We start from the raw sequence: 18,024 nt of genomic DNA on the forward strand, positions 1-18,024 counted from the left end.
TGCATGCACATGCAGTCGAATGTTATGCTCCTGCATCTGATGTAATTATTGATAAAAAATATTGACTGATACTGAATAGTTCAATGCGGCTGATGTTGATAGAGATCATATTATTTAAAATCTGTTGCACCAAAAATTAACACATGCTGCTGCTGATATTGATTTTAAGGCATTGATATTTTCAGTGAATCTTTCTCTAAGGCTCAAAATAAACCAGTATTGATTTGTACATACTGACTATTGTTAATCTTAATTCTTTTCTCAGTGACCTGCAGCACCCAGAAGGAATATAATGCTGACATATGAATCATGAGATTCAATAGACATCACCATTTTCAATACTTATTGCCTCTCTGTTCAGTTCACTGGTGGAAATTTACCTCCATCCTCTCGTGGTGGTGTAAAAGTGAGGAGACGTTATGGATGATGGTCTAATGTCCCCGTTAGGCTACTGTCCCAGTTTTTATCCATCAGACCTTTTGTTCAGATGATCTATGAGCCCTATAAGGATTACCTGGTGGAGAAGTTATTGATGTGAGGTTTAACTATTGTCAGTGCTTGTGTTCTGCTCACATGATCAATTATCCCCCCGCCATCTGTCACAGGTGACCTACGAAGCCCATAAAGAGTACCTGGCTAAGATGTACGAAGAGTACCAGCGGCAAGAGGAGGAGAACATGAAGAAGGGGAAGAAGGGCTCCGTGTCCACCATCTCTGGGCTCTCCGCCACGCCCGCCCCAGTCGTCAACGGCAACCTGGAGATCGACGACAACTCCCAGACACAGACGCCTGAGAGCGAAGCCGAGTACAGCGAGGGGGCTGGCGGAGATTCGCGAAACCTCCTCGCTGAAGGCGCCGTGAAACGACCCAACGGAGAGGCCCTGACACCCGGGGAGCAGAGCACTGGTCCGGGGGTGAGGGTGGAGGTCCACGACCTGCTGGTGGACATTAAAGCAGAGAAGGTGGAGGCCACAGAGGTGAAGCTGGATGACTTGGACTTGTCCCCAGAAGGCCTCAGTGGAGGTGTAGGGGGAGGAAGTGGGGGAGGGATAGAGAATGGACCACTGGTGGAGGTGGATTCTCTCCTGGACAGTGCATACTGCGCCGTAGTTCAGAACCTAAATGGGAATCTGGCGCCTAAAGATGACACGCCAGGGTCAGGGGTCGGGATGGGGTCGAGCCTGGGGCTTTCAGGAGTCACTCTGGAGGATGATGGGAACATGGGTCCACTCATCACGTTGGCTGACGAGAAGGACAGCGTCCCGAGCAACAACGGATTTCTCTTCAGCAAGGTAGGGTGTTATGTGAGCAGCCCCCTGTTTGGAGAACCAGACTGGGGCATCAGCACAGAAACTAAGAAACATACTGCTGTGAACAGAGTCAGCAACAGAAGGCTTTTTAGCTATCCAACAAAAAGGTCGACCTAAAAAAATCAATATTAGATTAAGTGTACATTTTATTAGAATATTTTCACTGCTTTAGTTTGCCATCAGAGAGCCTTTCCTTATGGGAAACTGCCGTTACATAAGCCAAATGTTTTTCCATCCAATCAGTAAACCAGACTCCACAGGCGAAATCAGTAATTCTACCTCACAAAACACAGTAGTTTGCTGACTGTTGCCTCAATCAGTTAGTTTGTTTGTGTTATTTTGTGACTTTTGTGAATCAGAACTATCCTTAAACACAATAAAAACACAATAACAAAAACAAACTAATAGATCGAACCAGCGATAGATCAGCAGCCTCGGTGTTCTGTGAGGTAAAATTACTGATTTCGCCTGTGGAGTTTGGTTTGTTTGGAGAAAGCAATATTTGGCTCATATAACAGCAATTTCCAGTCAGAAAAGGCTGTCTGACTCAAATGCAAAGTGGTGAAAATATTGTGTGCACTTAAACTGATATAGATTTTTTTAGGTGAATCTGTTTATAAGTGACTGAAATACTTTTTTTTTTTTGCTGCCCCTGTCCACAGCAGGGGATTATTTGCATAATCATGAATAAATATTAAATGAAAGCAAGGTGTAGAGCTATATGTAAGCCATTTTAACAAGGTATTTGAATTTATTTTGCAAAGAAAAAAGTTATGAGGCACAATTTATTACTTCTTGCCAGGCATTTTATATTGTTTACATGACTGGAGGTGAACTTTAATTGAGTTTTGGAGTTAACCTGAGGTCAGTCGGGCAAGCAGAGAGTGGAGACACACCTTATTTTGACCTCTCCCTCTTTTCCTCTCATTAATGATTCCCCCTTGGATTTAATTGAGTAATAATAAATTTAGACACTTTTTGGACACTCTTTCTGTACCACCTTTTTTGTGTCAAAGTAAAAAGTTAAACTTTACCAAATGGTCCTGTGGATTGTGTTGATGTGGATTGGGATGAGGACACTTCATTCAGAGTAAACCTACAGTAGCTAATACACTGACTATTGATAAATACCTCATACAACCCTACATCAAATAATCACCTGACACCACCATACATACCACATCCTAACACCACTGATCAGTCACTGTTACATCTTTACTACTTTCTGTCCTTCACTGTCTTTCTACTTAAATAAAAGAAAAAAAGTTGTTTCTTAAATGTCGGTTTATTTTTTATTTTTTACGCCGTTCACCAGGTTGATGAGAAGCTGCTCCCAGCTCTGGCAGCCACAGACCCCCTCGTGCTGCCGAGTCCAGACCAGCCCACTCCGTCCGGCCCGGTCCAGTCTCACTCCACCACCAGCGCCAGTGATGACCTCAGCCTGCTGGCCCACATGACGAGCTGCGGCTCTGACTTAACGCAGACCCAGAGCCACACTTCTGGGGAACTTCCAGAGGACGGGCCCTTTAAAATCCAGAGCCCCCTCGCTGACATCAGCTCCATCGCAGAGGCTGAGAGCCAAACCCAGATCCAGGGAGGATCAAGACCGGATTTCCCAGAGGGAGAGGGCACGTCCGGGGCAGAGGGAGAGGCTGCGGGGCTGAAGACAGGAGGAGACACAGCCAGCACCACCTCAGACACAGAGAGGTCAGATGATGGGAAAGACAAGGACACAAAGAAGATCCAGACGACTGCCACCACTCAGGTGTGTTAACCATGTACAAGTGTCTGATTTTGTTACTGGGTCACTCTAATTGGACTTTATGTGGGCTGTACAAGAGTCTGTAGTTGTACCTACTGTGTTGGTCTCATGCAGCTACAGCAAATGCTGTATTTTAAAGAATGAAATCATTTATTTTCCCTGACTTTTTATCAGAATTGATAAAGACTAGCACATTCAAATGTGCCTGTTCTGAGTGGACGGATTTTTTAGCCTCCAGTATTGCTTTGTTTTTGTTTTTTTAATACTTGTAATATTGCAAGTGTTAACATTTGTTTACAATTTTCATACTTATCAGCATCCTTACTGTATTTATATATATATTATATGACACTGTGCTTTCTTTGTTCCTGCCAAGACTCAGTTGTGTCCCTTCGCAGTGCTACAATATACACGTCATTTAGCTGCAAAGGCTCCTGCAAAACAAAGCAAATTTATAGAGTGTGGATGTCCAGGACACAAATAGGCGTGGGCATTTCAAGCAAAAGTAATGTTCAGCTTAATAGCTAATGTGAAATTATTAGAGCTCTACCCCTGAAAGTTGAAGATCCAAATCATCAGTCAGAGACTCCTCAGTCAACTGAGATTCTTCCAGTTCTTTCCCTTTGACAGTCAGTGTGCATTCAAGAAAAATGATAAAACAGATAGGAGCTTACAGAAATGCACAGGGAGAACATTTCAGTGAAGAATTTGAAATATAAATAAGGGGAATCGTGAATAGTTTTTTGTAATAGCTGGCGCAGTTATTAAAAACAATCCTCATGACAACATGCGCCGGTGGATAACTGATGAGTGTGGGTGAAACGAGTGGTTGGTAAACAAGTTTCCAGTTCTTGTTTTTTAGCTGCGTCACTGTACACAGAGCAATGCAACAGCATGACAGGCTGAAAACGTTATAAACCGAGTCTCAAAATCACAAAACTAACTGTGATGAAAGTGTAGAAGAGTGAAAGAAGCGGAGAGCAGGTGACATGCTGTCAGCCACTGCAGTGTGTCGTCTGTGCTGCACACTCCATCGTGTGCTGGGATTTTAAACCTGAACCATGAGCAGCAGGATGCACAATTTTACTTTCACTGATTGTGTGGGAATCTGATGTTTTCACATCACAGATGATGAAGAAAGCCATTAAAACATGAGCCTTACTGGTAGTACATACTCATGTTGGCCGTTATAGGAGTTTAGTGTGGTGCTGTTTTGGAAAAAAAGGAACAAATTGTCTAATATTTGTTTGGAACTGCCAAATCCAATTTGTCTGGCAAAATTCTGAACCAGGTACAGCCTTAATATTAAATATCAATTTCATAGTTCTTCCTCACGTAGCTCGTCTTAGACCCCCCCACTCCTGTACTTCTCAATCTCAGTTTAGTGTTTTGCATGAAGGATCCAAAATATGGAATTTGTCTCCACAGTGGTTTAAAAGAAGTCACTTTTATATTATTTGTTTTTCTTTTTTGTTATTTCTTGTGTTTATTATCTTCTTTATCTTACTCCTCTTTTGAAAACTCTAAGCCATATCAAACGCATGTATGCTCTTAGCTTGGTAATGGTAAAGTTTCTGTAGTGTCAGTTAATCTGAAGATTATTTCCTTGATTAATCGACTGGTTGTTTGGTCAGAAAATGGTGAAAAATGTCGATCAGACCAAAACCCACAATGACCTCCTCAAATGTCCTCAAAGGAAATTCAGTTTACCGTCATTAAGAAAAATATTCACATCTAAGAATCTTGAATCTGAGACTTTTTTCTCTTAAAAAATGACTGAAACAGATTAATCAAGTATAAAAATAGTTGGCCATTAAATTAAAAACAATGAATCATTGCAGCTCTAATACTTGTGTAAAAGATGGATGTTTATTGGATGCTTTGTTGACACGTACAAATTCTCCAGACTACATTACTGTAATTATTCCCTGTAATTTGCTGCCTGGAGAATGCTTCTTTGCATCCTTTGTAAGGTTTTAGGCAATTCTTTACATTCCCTTGCAATTATTTTATATTTTATCTCTGTCTATCTTTTATTATTGTTCTATATGTCTGAACAAACAGAGTGCAGGGTTTGAGCAGGTGGACTTTTCTGAGTCACAAGCTTTTGTCTACTATTTAGGCTGCTGCCGCCCCAATGTGATTGTGTTGATTAGCATAAAAAGCTCAACCGTGGACAATTTGTCTGGACAGACCAGCAGAGTGACTGCCCACACATAAACTAAGTTTCCCTAATAGCTCAGTGAATACACAAACCCAGAGAGTCCTCTGTGCTTTCTCTTATCAAATTGAATTTCAGAACTGCATGTATGCCAAGTTTTCTAAGAGACTAAATCGAGATGTACTCTGCTGGTTGACTGAGTCTCTTCCCCCACCGTGTCGCAGGCCCTCCATGGTCGCACTGCAGCCCAGTTGGAGCGGGACCTGCGCGTTGATCTCGGTTTCAGGGGCATGCCCATGACGGAGGAGCAACGCCGGCAGTTCAGCCCCGGCCCACGCACGACCATGTTCCGCATCCCAGAGTTCAAGTGGTCTCCGATGCACCAGAGGTTGCTCACTGACTTGCTGTTCGCCCTGGAGACTGATGTGCACGTGTGGAGGAGGTGAGTCAGGCTGTTTGACGAGTGTGTGCACGATCGGCCTTTCAAACTGGGATTTGGTGTCGTAGAGGGTCGCCAACAAAAGGAAGAATAGAATATCTTAACTTTAATCGCATTTTTTGGAAGTAGGAACAACAAGCAAATGAATAGGTTTGGGTAGTTTTGATAGATTACAATTTATAGGTTTCTCAGTTTATTATCTTGAAACCTCAACCTCCTCCAGGACCCCCTGGGTTAGCTGGTTTTTCTGTTAGTTTACTGTTGTTGCTTGTTTAAAGCTTCTGGAAAAAATGTGTGTATGATATCAAAGTTGAGTGACTTATTAACCATCCACAAAGATCTGAATGAAACGCGTTAGAAAACCTAGTTTAAAAAAAGCAGCTCATTTAGCTGTTTAGACATTTCTGCAGACTGTGTTGGCGTGGCTGATCACATTTGATTGACATCTCCCTGAGGAGCACCAACACAGAAGCTTACCAATTTACTGCTGTGGATGGGGTCAGCGCAAATGTATTTTAGACACCTTAAACAAATCAATACCACCTCAGATGATACATATCGTATAGAATAACACATTATATTATTGAAAAGGGAGCAACATATCAGTATGTCAGGTTACAGTAGAATAAATGCTCCATTTTCATGTAGATGTCTGTTCACCTTTTACTTCTTCTTACTTTGCACCTCTTTTTTATTACTTATTTTTATCTTTTATTATTATTGTTATTATTTATTTGATGAGTGTGTGTGTGCATGTGTGAAATGTCAAGAGAAAGTTTTTTTTTTTAGGAGATTCACAGCAAATTTTTATCGCATTTTATTCTAATGGATACAGTTGCTTTGAACAAACCTCTGATATGTTACTGTCATTACTTTATTATTATTATATATTACTGGTACTAGTTTTATTAATTAGATTGAAAATGTTCAAGAAGTGAAGTGATACCAACTGAATTTTTCTATCATCCATCTTATTTTCCATTTCAGCCACTCCACCAAGTCTGTGATGGATTTTGTGAACAGCAACGAGAACATCATCTTCGTCCACAACACGATCCACCTCATTTCTCAGATGGTGGACAACATCATCATCGCCTGTGGAGGCATCCTGCCTCTCCTGTCTGCTGCCACATCCCCTTCTGTAAGTGGCTCTACTCCGCCCCCCTGTGGTAGGAGGGAAAACTGCAGGTCAACAGCTGCTTCACAGGCTTGTAACGCAGACTTTGCTAAAGCAGATTTCCCCGTCATGCTCAGGGCAGAGTTGATCTTGCATGATTTAATAGGTTAAAGAATCAGTTGTTTCTTTTACATTTTGTAGCTTTTTTTTTAACCTACAAAATCATGTTAGATCAAAAATAACATCATAATTCTTAAAGGTTGAATTTTATACTTGCAAAAAGTTCTGTTCAGTTTGGCCTTGAATCTAAAAATTAAACTTTCAAGAACATTTTCTGGATTCCTCTCATCTGTATCTCCATATATTTAACTGTCAACCTAACACTTCTTGCACAGTATTTTAACCTTTATTTGATCTTTGTTCTAACCTTTTTTAATTAACAATCTATTTAATTTGATAGTGTGATGATCTATTTATTTTAATCATCTTTCTTTTTTTCTTTTCCTCTCTGTGTTACATGTATTCTGTGTATTTTCTTGTCTTTTTTGTCTCTGTTTTTGTCTGTTTTTGCATGTACAGAGTTCTAAGAGTAGTGCCAACACTGTAAGTTGCAGTTTTCTTCCTCTCTTTCTATTCTACTAATACTTTGTTCTGGTTTATTTACCATTGTGACTGACACTAAACCTTGCTTGTCTGACATCCATAGTGTTTCTATTTGTTGTGCTCCTTTGCTGCTAATCAATACTCCCCCTTATACTGTTTGTATCTACTGTGGGTGTGCATTAATCTCTCTGCCTCAGTGTATCTAGTGCTTTAAGTTATAAGGACTAGATATGTTGAACAAGATACACTTTGTATGATATTTTGACACTGTTAGAATATTATACAAATAAGGGGGATTAAAACAGACTAAAAGGCCAGGAGGTGGATTGATCATAAAGAGAAATTAGAATGACAAAATACAACCCCAATCCCAAAAAAGTTAGTAGTGAAATGCAAATAGAAATGGAATGCAATGATTTGCAAAACCTATTTGACCTCAGATATGTTGAAAACAGTACAGAGACAGTGTCCAAACTGATCAACTTTGCTGCCTGCAAAACATTTTAAAAAAAAGTTGGGACAAGAGCAACAAAAGACTGGAAAAGTTGTGGAATTCTCAAAAAAATGGTAACTGGTGATAGTTCACATTTCATATTGTTTTTAGAAATCATGAACATTGAGTCCTCTGGACTTAAGAGAAGGACAATCCAGAAGTTACAAGTGCTAAGTTCAAAAGGGAGCATCTGTGATGATATGGGGGTCCATTAGTGCCCATGGCATGGCTAACTTTATCTGTGAGGGCCCCATTAATGCTAGAAGGTGCAAACAGGATTTGGAGCGACATTTGCTGCCATCCAGCCAACTTCTATTTTGAGAGACGTCCCTGTTTATTTCAGCAAGACAATGCCAAGACACATTCTGCACATCTTACAACCGCGTGGCTTTGTAGAAAAAAAGAGAGTTTGGGTACTCGACTGGCCCGCCTGCAGTCCAGGCCTGTCTGCCATTATGTGGTGCATCATAAAGTGCAAAACACAGCAACAGAGACCCCGTACTGTTGAGCACTTGAAGTCGTATATCAAGTGGAAAAAGAGTGGTGAAAAAAAAATCTCTTTCAAACTTCAACAATTAGTGTCCTCAGTTTTCAAGCTTTTACTGAGTGTTGTTAAAAGAAAAGGTGATGTAACACAGTGGTAAACATGCCTTTGTCCACACTTTTTTGGAACAAGTTGCAGGCATTGAATTTAGTGTAAGTGTATATTTACAAAAAAAGTTTCAGTTTGAGCATTAATATCTCGTCTTTGTATTGCATGCAATTGAATATAGGTCAAAAAGTTTTTGCAAGTTTTGCATTCTGTTTTTATTTATATTTTACACAGCTTCCCAACTTTCTTGAAATCTGGGTTGTATATTTAGACGTGAAAATAGTATATTTTATGAGAAAAGCAAAGCGCATGAGAGTTTTCCAAAAGTCAGTAGGGGTTGCATCTGCTAAGCCTGTCCCATTTGTATCAACACTAAAGAAGGCAGGAGGAGCCGGACCCCAGAGGGGGTCAAAGGGAGAGGAGGTGACCCCTGTTCCTGGGGGAGGAGGCGCTGGGGGAGAGGTGCGTAAAGAGCCTGAGACTCCCACCATCACCAGAAGAGCTAAGAGCACCAACCCAAGCCCTTCTGTCCTCACCTTGTGTGTCTGTTATTCCCCCAAATGTCCGTGCTCACTCGCTCTGACGAGCCTCCAGATGCTTGCACTTTGTCGACTCTCCACAGCCCTGCACACCCTGCTCACTGAAGCAGAGACACAGCAAACCACACACACTTGGTTTGATTGCAAGTTTTAACCCCTGTTATGCTGCCTGCAGATTTACTATCAATACAGATACACTGAAAATTTTGTAATTAAATACTTGGGTTTTTTGTGAACATAAGGGGACTTTGTTTAATTTCCTATGATCTATATTCAAGGTTAGCTTTACACTGCTAATAGGCCACACTGCTCCAGTCACAGTCCCACTGTTACCATTACCTGTGTGTCATCAGTTCCTCTGTGTTGTGTAGAACACCTCATGTTGCCAGATCATCACTTAATCAGCATGATATTCAAAGGTTGCTTTTCCTGTTTGTTGGTTCAACCAGCCATGACTGTTGCGGTCTTGCTCATGTAAGACCCCGCTGCATACATTTTCTAAAGATTACTTCTGTATTTTAAAGGACAATTCATTCCAAAATCAAAAAGACACATGTTTTTTTCTCTTACCTGCAGTACTATTTATCCTTCTAGATTGTTTTGATGTGAGTTGCCAGGTTTTAGAGGTATTGGTCATTGAAATGTCTGCTTTCTCTTGAGTATAATGGATACAAATAAAAAAATTGAAAAGCTGAACAGTAGTGTCTATTCCCAGAAATTGTGACCATGTGTCTACAGACATGTTGTTAGGAGGTTACTTTCTTTCTACCAAACTACACCCACCAACGGTATCACAGTGCAGGAGGAAGTGTGCATCTAGTCATGGCCAAGAGGTTACAGCTCAGCTGAGGAGGTGATGTTAATGTTTACATCCTGCACTGTCACAAACATGAGCCTCTCATCCATTAGAGCGGGTGTTGTTTGGATAGAAAGAAAATAGTTCCTTCATGAAACAGCTCACAACAAGGTCAGTGAATTATTTTCAGTAACTGCGTCATGATTTCTGGAAAGAGACACTGTTGTTGTGTTTATTAATGGAGCAATATGTGGCAATTGCACATCCAAAAATGAGCACTGCAGTCCAAATAGCAAGTTGGCTGAATCCCTATTTAATATACAGTCTGAGATGTTTACCCAGCGCCCTCCTCCCCAGCCTCAAGGAGGGCTGCAGGAACACTGCAGGACTGCAAGACTATGTAAAGCTAAGCCCGTTATCCTGAAAACAAAAGCCCGCCACTCTGAAAATAAACACTCTGGAGTTTGAGTTCAGTGGCTGCCTGTCTCACTGCCTGCCAAACTTCATTAACATATTGTTCAATTCAATCATTATAAACATCTGCTTCTTCTAAAATAATATTAATGACTTCTTACGACTCATACACAGACAGGTACTCATTTGATGAACACACTGTAGCTAACATGAAACAGGCAAACTGAAACAGTTATTCAGCCCCGGAATAGAAACTTCAAAGCAGGACACTGTAGCTGTAACGTTGTTGTCAGAGAAGTCAATTTTTCAACTTAAACTTATTTCCTAAAACTCTGATGGCCTTTTCATGGTAATTCTATCATAAATTACAGTAAGTGTATTACAGATTTAAGTGCCATCTAGTTCCATTATATTTGAGAGAAAGCAGTTATCTCTACAGCCCATATCTCCAAAACTCTTCAACTCACACCAAAACAAACCAGATGGATAAAAAGCACTACTGATAAGATGAGAAACATGTAATTTTGACTTTGGAGTGAACTGTCCCTTTAAAAAAAAAAGAGGATACTACACTATTATACTACCTTTTGAAAAAAACAATGAGAGCATCCAGTTCATTATGTTAACATGCTAGTTTTTCACTGAATAACTGGAAGGCATCTGTGTGTATTTTTCCTCCCTTTCCCAGACGGAGTTGGAAAACATCGAGGCGACACAGGGCATGTCTTCGGAGACAGCGGTCACCTTCCTGTCTCGTCTCATGGCCATGGTGGACGTTCTGGTTTTTGCCAGCTCTCTCAACTTCAGCGAGATTGAAGCGGAGAAAAACATGTCATCAGGAGGGCTGATGAGGCAGTGCCTCCGCCTGGGTGTGTGCCTGCTCAATATATTCAGTGTTAAAGGGCCAGTGTGTAAGATTTACAAGGATTTATTAGTAGAAATTGAATATGATATTTATAAGTATGTTTACAGTAGGTTTTTTTTTTGTTTCCTCAGAATGAGCTGTTTATATCTGCAGAAGGCATAGACCCTCTTCCACAGAGTCTGCCATGTTGCTGTTGTTGTTGTTGACCGAGACGACGTGTTTGCAATCTTCAAACTCACAGCTAGATGCCACTAAATCCTACACACTGGTCCTTTGATCTAAATATTTTAAAACATTTTTAAGACATTTTCATCACAATTTATTTAATGATTATTCTTTTGATCAATTGTTTAGCCTGTAATATGTCAGAAAATAGCCCATCACAATTTCCCAAACCCTGAGATCACCTGTTCAGACTCCTGTCTTTTTTTGGTCTAAAATTCAAAGATATTCAGAATTCGATCATGTAAACCAGAGAAAAACAGAAGTGCCTCAAATTTACACACATAGGAGAGGTTAATCTGAAATATTTTCTGTCAGAAATACTTCTGTCAGAAAGCCTAGAAAAGGGTTTCTAGCAGAAAGGCTTTAAAAAGTTTGGTGACACAGTATAAAAAGTGAGTCCAAGTTATGAGTCGTGGTGGAGCATTGGGTTAAGCCCTGAACTTCCATCCAGGAGAATGATGCTCAACTTTTATAAGATTAGATTAGTTCTTTCTTCTCAGTTCCACAATGAGTAAATTTGTAATTGTTATAGCAGCAAAGTAGAAAGCAAAGTAGAGAGAATCAACAATAAAAAATATTTTAATAAATAAGTAAACAAGCAACATAAACAAGAGGAAATAAATGTGGAACAAGATAAACAAGTGGAAATATTAAAAAAAACAGGGAAAATATGTGCAATATGCAATATTAACAGGCTTTACACTGTTGCACATACGAAATATTGATAGAGGACTTATTATCTTTTTTTGTTTGTTCATTTGTTTTTCAGTTTTCTGTCACAATTTAGTTGGGTACAGGAAAAGATTATGGTTTGGATTCAAATAGGGTGTTAATTGTATGTTACAAATGTTGTCTGGAAGAAAGTCTCGAAGGCTAACTTCTCCCAGGGGCCACATTTACAACCTGCAAAGAATTTGTCACTTTGCTTCATAACTTACTTAAGACAGTGAAAACCCTGCAGGTGAGCCTTGAGAGGTCACGAAAAATAAATACAACATTTTTAAAGTTTCAGTTGTGTGAATTTGAAATACCATAAAATATTTATAATTAATAAAAAAAAGTAATGAGCTAAATAGTACATTCTGAATGTTGTGGTCTCAGGCAAACAATAGCAGCCCCAATCAGTACAAGACAATACATGCAGTACAACTGCGTGTTACAGAGGCTTTCTGGCAGAAAGTCCTGAAGGCTAACTTCTCCCATGTGTCACATTTACAAGCCAGAAACACAGTTTGTCATTATTGGTTCCTAAATGACTTCTGAAACTGTTTTAGATAACTTTTTGGCATTTAGACAACATAAACTCAGTGTGCATTGCAATGGAAGTGCATCTAGGTGCTGATTTCTGAGTCTTGAACTATGAAATTCTATCTTTTCATTTTGTGCACCCATTTATCTCGTTCAGAATTGCCAGTTTATAACAGGCCTTTGTGTAATTCATTTATATTGCTTGTTCATATTGCAGTTATTGGTCTTGGATTGAATGTACATACCCATAAAACAAATCTGTGCATCTGTGGTACATCAACGGAGCCAAAAAACAGATGCCAATAAACAATCTGCAGGATTTACTGTGTACCCACTTCAGTTTTACTTTTTTTCCTAAAAAATGTAAAAAGCCACCACCAGTGTTTAATACTTACAGATTTCATCTCTCACACGTCTGTGCTTGTCCATCAGTTTGCTGCGTGGCTGTGAGGAACTGTCTGGAGTGCAGACAGAGACAGAGAGATCGGAGTTGCAAGTCCTCCTTAACCAGCAGCAAGTCACAGGACAGCCTCCACAGTGCCTCCACCACCAGCAAGGTACCACGCACACACACACACACACACACACACACACACACACACACACACACACACACACACACACACACACACACACACACACACACTCACACAAATCAAATGTACATCCTGCACACAGCACATAAAATCTGACACAGAAACATGCATATGTATGACACACCACATTTGACATTCTGTCTTCCATATTTAGCAGGATCCCGACAGACTCCTGCAGGATGTAGACATCAATCGTCTTCGAGCTGTGGTTTTCAGAGATGTGGTAAGCATGAGTCTGTGTGTATTTTTTAGGATATACAGTATATATGTGTGGGTACAAGTGCAAAGAGTGTTGATTTTACTGAATAAATTTGTATTTGTATGTGTGTTATTTTAACTGTAGGATGACAGTAAGCAGGCTCAGTTTCTGGCGCTGGCAGTCGTCTACTTTATCTCAGTTCTCATGGTGTCTAAGTACCGGGACATCTTGGAACCCCAGCGAGAGATTGGCAGGTCCACCAGCCTATCAGGGAGAAGCATCCGCCATGAGATCAACTCCCCAACCAGTACAGGTGATTATTGTTTGTTTTTTGCAGCAAAATCAGTGCAGTGTAGTATGTTACAATATAAGATGAGCAGTAAAGGAGGCAAAAAAGAGAAGGGAGTGGGACTACAAAACCAGGAGGGCAATCACAGACTCGTGTGGCAAAGTCTAAGAGCTATGACAGATTACAACCCACCTCTTGTCAAGTGCTGACGTGTCTCTGGCAAGAGAGCTTAACAACTTTTATGTTTGCTTTGAGGCCATCAGCAGCCAACAAGCAAAAAACAGCTGAAGCAGAGGTTGAAGCCGAGATGAAATATAAAAAAAAATCTTTTTAACCCCTTTAGATCACAATCCTGTCATATTGTGCTCCTATTTAAAGCTTCTACAAGGAACTTCATATTTCATTGATTCTGGAGGCCCCTGTGGAGAAAAGCAGTAATATTTTTTCAGTATCAGATCTTAACCACAGCATTCTTACATTATAAAACATAAGTTTGTACAACAAGCACAATAAATAAATAAACAATATGTACAAATCTCGCAAAGTTTCAATGACTCTTGAAACTAAGAGGCTCATGCAACGCTCCTAATAATACAGCACATGTTAGTTACCATGGTTACGCTTCACTCACATCATTCTTTAATGTTACTAAACACCATCAGTGTCAAATTTTTAGCTAGCATCTTCAAAATTGACGACAAAGAGAAAAAAATAAAGCCAAACTGAACAGAATGTGAGGATGGCGTTCTCGAAGAATATGTAAAGCACACGTACATAATTCGTACATAATTCTAAGTAAATTTAACTCAACAGCCTTAACAAAAGAACACAAACAGAAAAGAAGTAACAGACAAAAACAATGCAAGAACGTTACAGTGAAATGAACCATAGGTGAAAATATTACTCCTTTTTTCTGTTGGTACCTGTCAATGTTTGGTTAATGTAAATATACATAAAAGGCTTGTCTTAATGTTTGGCTAGCTAGCTACAAAGTTGCTAGTGCTAACCTCAAATCTGTACTCTAACCAGATGTGCATCGCTCATAGCGTCCAGTGGATTTTCCCTGTCTTGAAAAATGTGTCTTATCTCTTCCTCTTCTTCAGTCACCAAAACGTCAGCCATTATCTTATGTTTTTCGAATAATTACATTTTTAAGAGACTGTTATTGGTCCCCTGAACATTTTATGTGGAAAATGGTGGCTAAAGACGTGCTGGCAGCACACAGAGGAATACTTAAGTAGCTACAGCAAATACTTAGTGATTAAAGAGTTTTCCCTTACCACATCTTAAGGAAATCCTTAGGGTGATTTTATACAACTCGTATAAGGTTTCCTGAAATAAAAGTTTAAGAGAACCTTAGTCTGAGTGGTTTTATATAACCAGACACTGTGCATGAGGATCCACATGGTGAGGTGGACTCACCTCTTCAAACGTGATCTTTGACACCAGAGCACCCCAGGGCTGCATTTCAAGCCCCCTGTTGTACTATTGATTCACTGATTGATTGTAATCTCCGATGAGCCAGTGTTGACTCATCATTGTAGCACTGGTACAGTGAATACAGGCCTCAGGCAAACAACACACCTTTGTGAAGAATATGAAACCAGTAGAGAAACAAAGACAGAAGGAATAACAAAGAAGAGTATTATTTAACAGGGAAATAAAAGCGTTCAAGTGAGAGGAAGTAGCTGAGTGTGAAATGTTAAAAATAGATAATATGCTGTGCAATTTCTTGACAGTGCATTTAACAAAAATAAATCTGTTTTTGTGTGTAATTATATCAGTGTTTATCCTCATAAATTCACATCATATCCTTTATTTCTTTCCTCAATCCTCCAGAGCACCCATCCACAGCCTTCTCTGACCGTGACAAGCAGACCCCCACCCCTGTGGACGACTCTCCCCGGGCCGGCCTCCCCCACACAGACTCAGGCATCGGCGAGGAGGGCCACGTGGCGGGGTCCCTGAACGGCTCGGAGATGGGTCTGGGGCTCGGCCTCGGCCTGGTGGGGAGAGAGACAGACAGGGACAGAGACAGAGACATGGGAGGAGTCGGAGGAGGTGGGGGAGGCGGCACAGATCTGTTGTGTAGCCTGTCTGATGTGAGGAGGTCACAGGAGAGCCTCCTGGATTCCCCCCACAACCCCAGCTCCACCCCCAACTCCAGCCAAGCTCCGCCCTCGTCCATCTCCAGCATCAGCCAAACAAACAAAGGCATCAATGTCAAGGTGGGTCAGACCAGCTGCTTGTATCCAGATGTGTCCAGTGACTCTAATTGTGATTGGATTCCTTCCTGCAGCAGTATGCAATATGTTTTAAAGGGGTACTTCACTGCAAAATCAAAAATAGATATTTTTCCTCTTACCTGTAGTGCTTTTGGTTATTTTGGTGTGAGTTGCTAAGTTTTGGAGATATCGCCCACAGAGACGTCTGCCTTCTGTCCAATATAACTAAACTAGATGACACTAATGTAAACGTTAATGTCGTCCTTCTCAGCTGAAATGTAACATTAGCTAATAATAGCTAACAAATAGTTACCACATTTTAATACGAATATCTGAACTTCTTAAATCCTCAAAACAGGCTTGGTATTTTTAATGCATTTGAGTGAAATTATTGATTATTTTTATTTTGCATAAAAATAACACAGAAACCATGAGTCCTTGATGTATACATCAGTGCGTATCAAACACCACAGACCTAACAAGACAAAACAGAGAGGGAGACTCGACCGCGGAGAAAGGTTGTCTGGTGAATCAGTCAGCTGCCTGTCAAAGGCTTTTTAGCACTGCAGGATTGATTTTTAGCCTTGATTCAAAAAATCTTAAGAAGCTGCTGCTGCTGAGACTGAACGTTTTTTTCTATGGAGATGAGAGAGTTTCTAACAAAAGAAAGAAGATGTTGTGCTGGTCACAATGTGTCAAGTTCTGCTGCTGAAGACTGATTTGCACATTGAAGCAAAGCTAATGTTCATATTTCCATCAGTATATTGGTTTGTTATTTTATTTAAAATAATAGTATCATGTGATGTTCAGTTAGCTTTGCACAGAAACAGTGCAGTACTTTTTCCCTTTCATTGAAGTATAGAAGTTGAATCAGTGCTTCTACTTTTACTGGAGTATTTTTATACACAAGTAACTGTACTTCTGCTTGAGTACAGAATGTGAGTACTCTGACCATCTCTGGCATTAGCACCATGGACATAGGTCTGTGGATTATCTTGATTAAGTAGGTCATGATTTCCAGAAAGAGACAATGCTGTTGAATTTTCTTCGAATGTACCACAAGAAGCGTGTCGTCTTGCTCCGTTATATTAAGAGAAAACAGACATCTCTGTGGCTGATATCTCCAAAACTGTACTACAGGTAAAATGTTTTTATTTTGAACTGTCCCTTTAATATGTCAGCATATGTATTTCCACTCATAGAGATGATAAATGCTTACACTTCACACTACTGAGGTCCCATTCATCTTTGAACACGTTCAAATATGGTTTGGATCATTAACATAAATAAAGATGGATGCCACAGCTCCACTTCCTCCCACTGTACAAAAATGAAGCCAAAATATCCTGGATAAGAGCGCTGTCATCTCTGGAGCCAGAGTCTGCTCAGTAGTGATCAAGGTTGGAGCCTTGCTTTCAAGGTCCTGCCCGTCCAGCCAGTCGATCGTGAGCAGAGCTCAGCTTTCAGTCATGGTGTGAAACCTAATGACTGATCAGGAAAATGAACACTTGAACATACATCAGCAATAAGAACTACCTGAAATGGCAGAAATCTTTTGGAAAAAATATATTTGATGTGTACTTTGATTTTTTATTTTGGCCCATATCCCATTTGCTAACATTGAGGCAGCCAGAGGGGATTGATGACCTTCATTGATGGCAGTGAAGATTAGCTTTGGCTTCACTTTTGGGGAGCTGTTTTGTTGTCCATCTCTCTTTATATATGTTAATAATATAGACCAAAAAGTTCATTTTGTGCCCTGTCAAACCATTAAACTCCTCGCAGCCTCAGCAGTGTGTCCTCTAGTCACCAGACTGGTTGTTCTCTCTGACGTGCAGGAGATCCTGAAGAGCTTGGTGGCGGCTCCAGTTGACGGTGGGGAATTAGGACAGGAGTCTGGGCCGACGCCCTATCACCCAGACCCCGCCCTGAAGACGCACCCCATGCTGCCCATGCAGTTCCACTCCTTCGACAGGTCAGTCCCACTCACTGTTTGACCTACAAGAGGCAGGAAGACAGAGACACATACATCAATCAATAGATTTTTCTAGCCAGTAATGATCTTTTGCAGATGTGTGTTGGTGTACTGCTGTTTGTCAAATTGCTGAACATCAGTTTTGGAAAAACAATGGACACAGAAATCGATTAATT

At 40.4% G+C, this 18,024-nt stretch overlaps 1 protein-coding gene across 1 annotated transcript in view; it reads left to right on the top strand.

The window, feature by feature from the left end:
- nbeaa (neurobeachin a) overlaps positions 1-18,024 on the top strand; it is a 167,504-nt gene that overhangs the window by 114,221 nt on the left and 35,259 nt on the right. Inside the window, exons 22-33 of the mRNA XM_084729805.1 lie at positions 606-1,292; positions 2,626-3,075; positions 5,458-5,675; positions 6,660-6,813; positions 7,369-7,392; positions 8,856-8,939; positions 10,915-11,095; positions 12,997-13,121; positions 13,315-13,383; positions 13,504-13,672; positions 15,488-15,876; positions 17,712-17,848. Of these exons, the coding sequence (XP_084585931.1) occupies positions 606-1,292; positions 2,626-3,075; positions 5,458-5,675; positions 6,660-6,813; positions 7,369-7,392; positions 8,856-8,939; positions 10,915-11,095; positions 12,997-13,121; positions 13,315-13,383; positions 13,504-13,672; positions 15,488-15,876; positions 17,712-17,848 (2,687 nt within the window). The remainder of the gene's footprint in view (positions 1-605; positions 1,293-2,625; positions 3,076-5,457; positions 5,676-6,659; positions 6,814-7,368; positions 7,393-8,855; positions 8,940-10,914; positions 11,096-12,996; positions 13,122-13,314; positions 13,384-13,503; positions 13,673-15,487; positions 15,877-17,711; positions 17,849-18,024) is intronic.

The sequence above is a fragment of the Lutjanus erythropterus genome, chromosome 11 (genome assembly GCF_056507025.1).
Source record: "Lutjanus erythropterus isolate fLutEry1 chromosome 11, fLutEry1.hap2, whole genome shotgun sequence".
Classification (NCBI taxonomy): Eukaryota; Metazoa; Chordata; class Actinopteri; order Lutjaniformes; family Lutjanidae; genus Lutjanus; species Lutjanus erythropterus.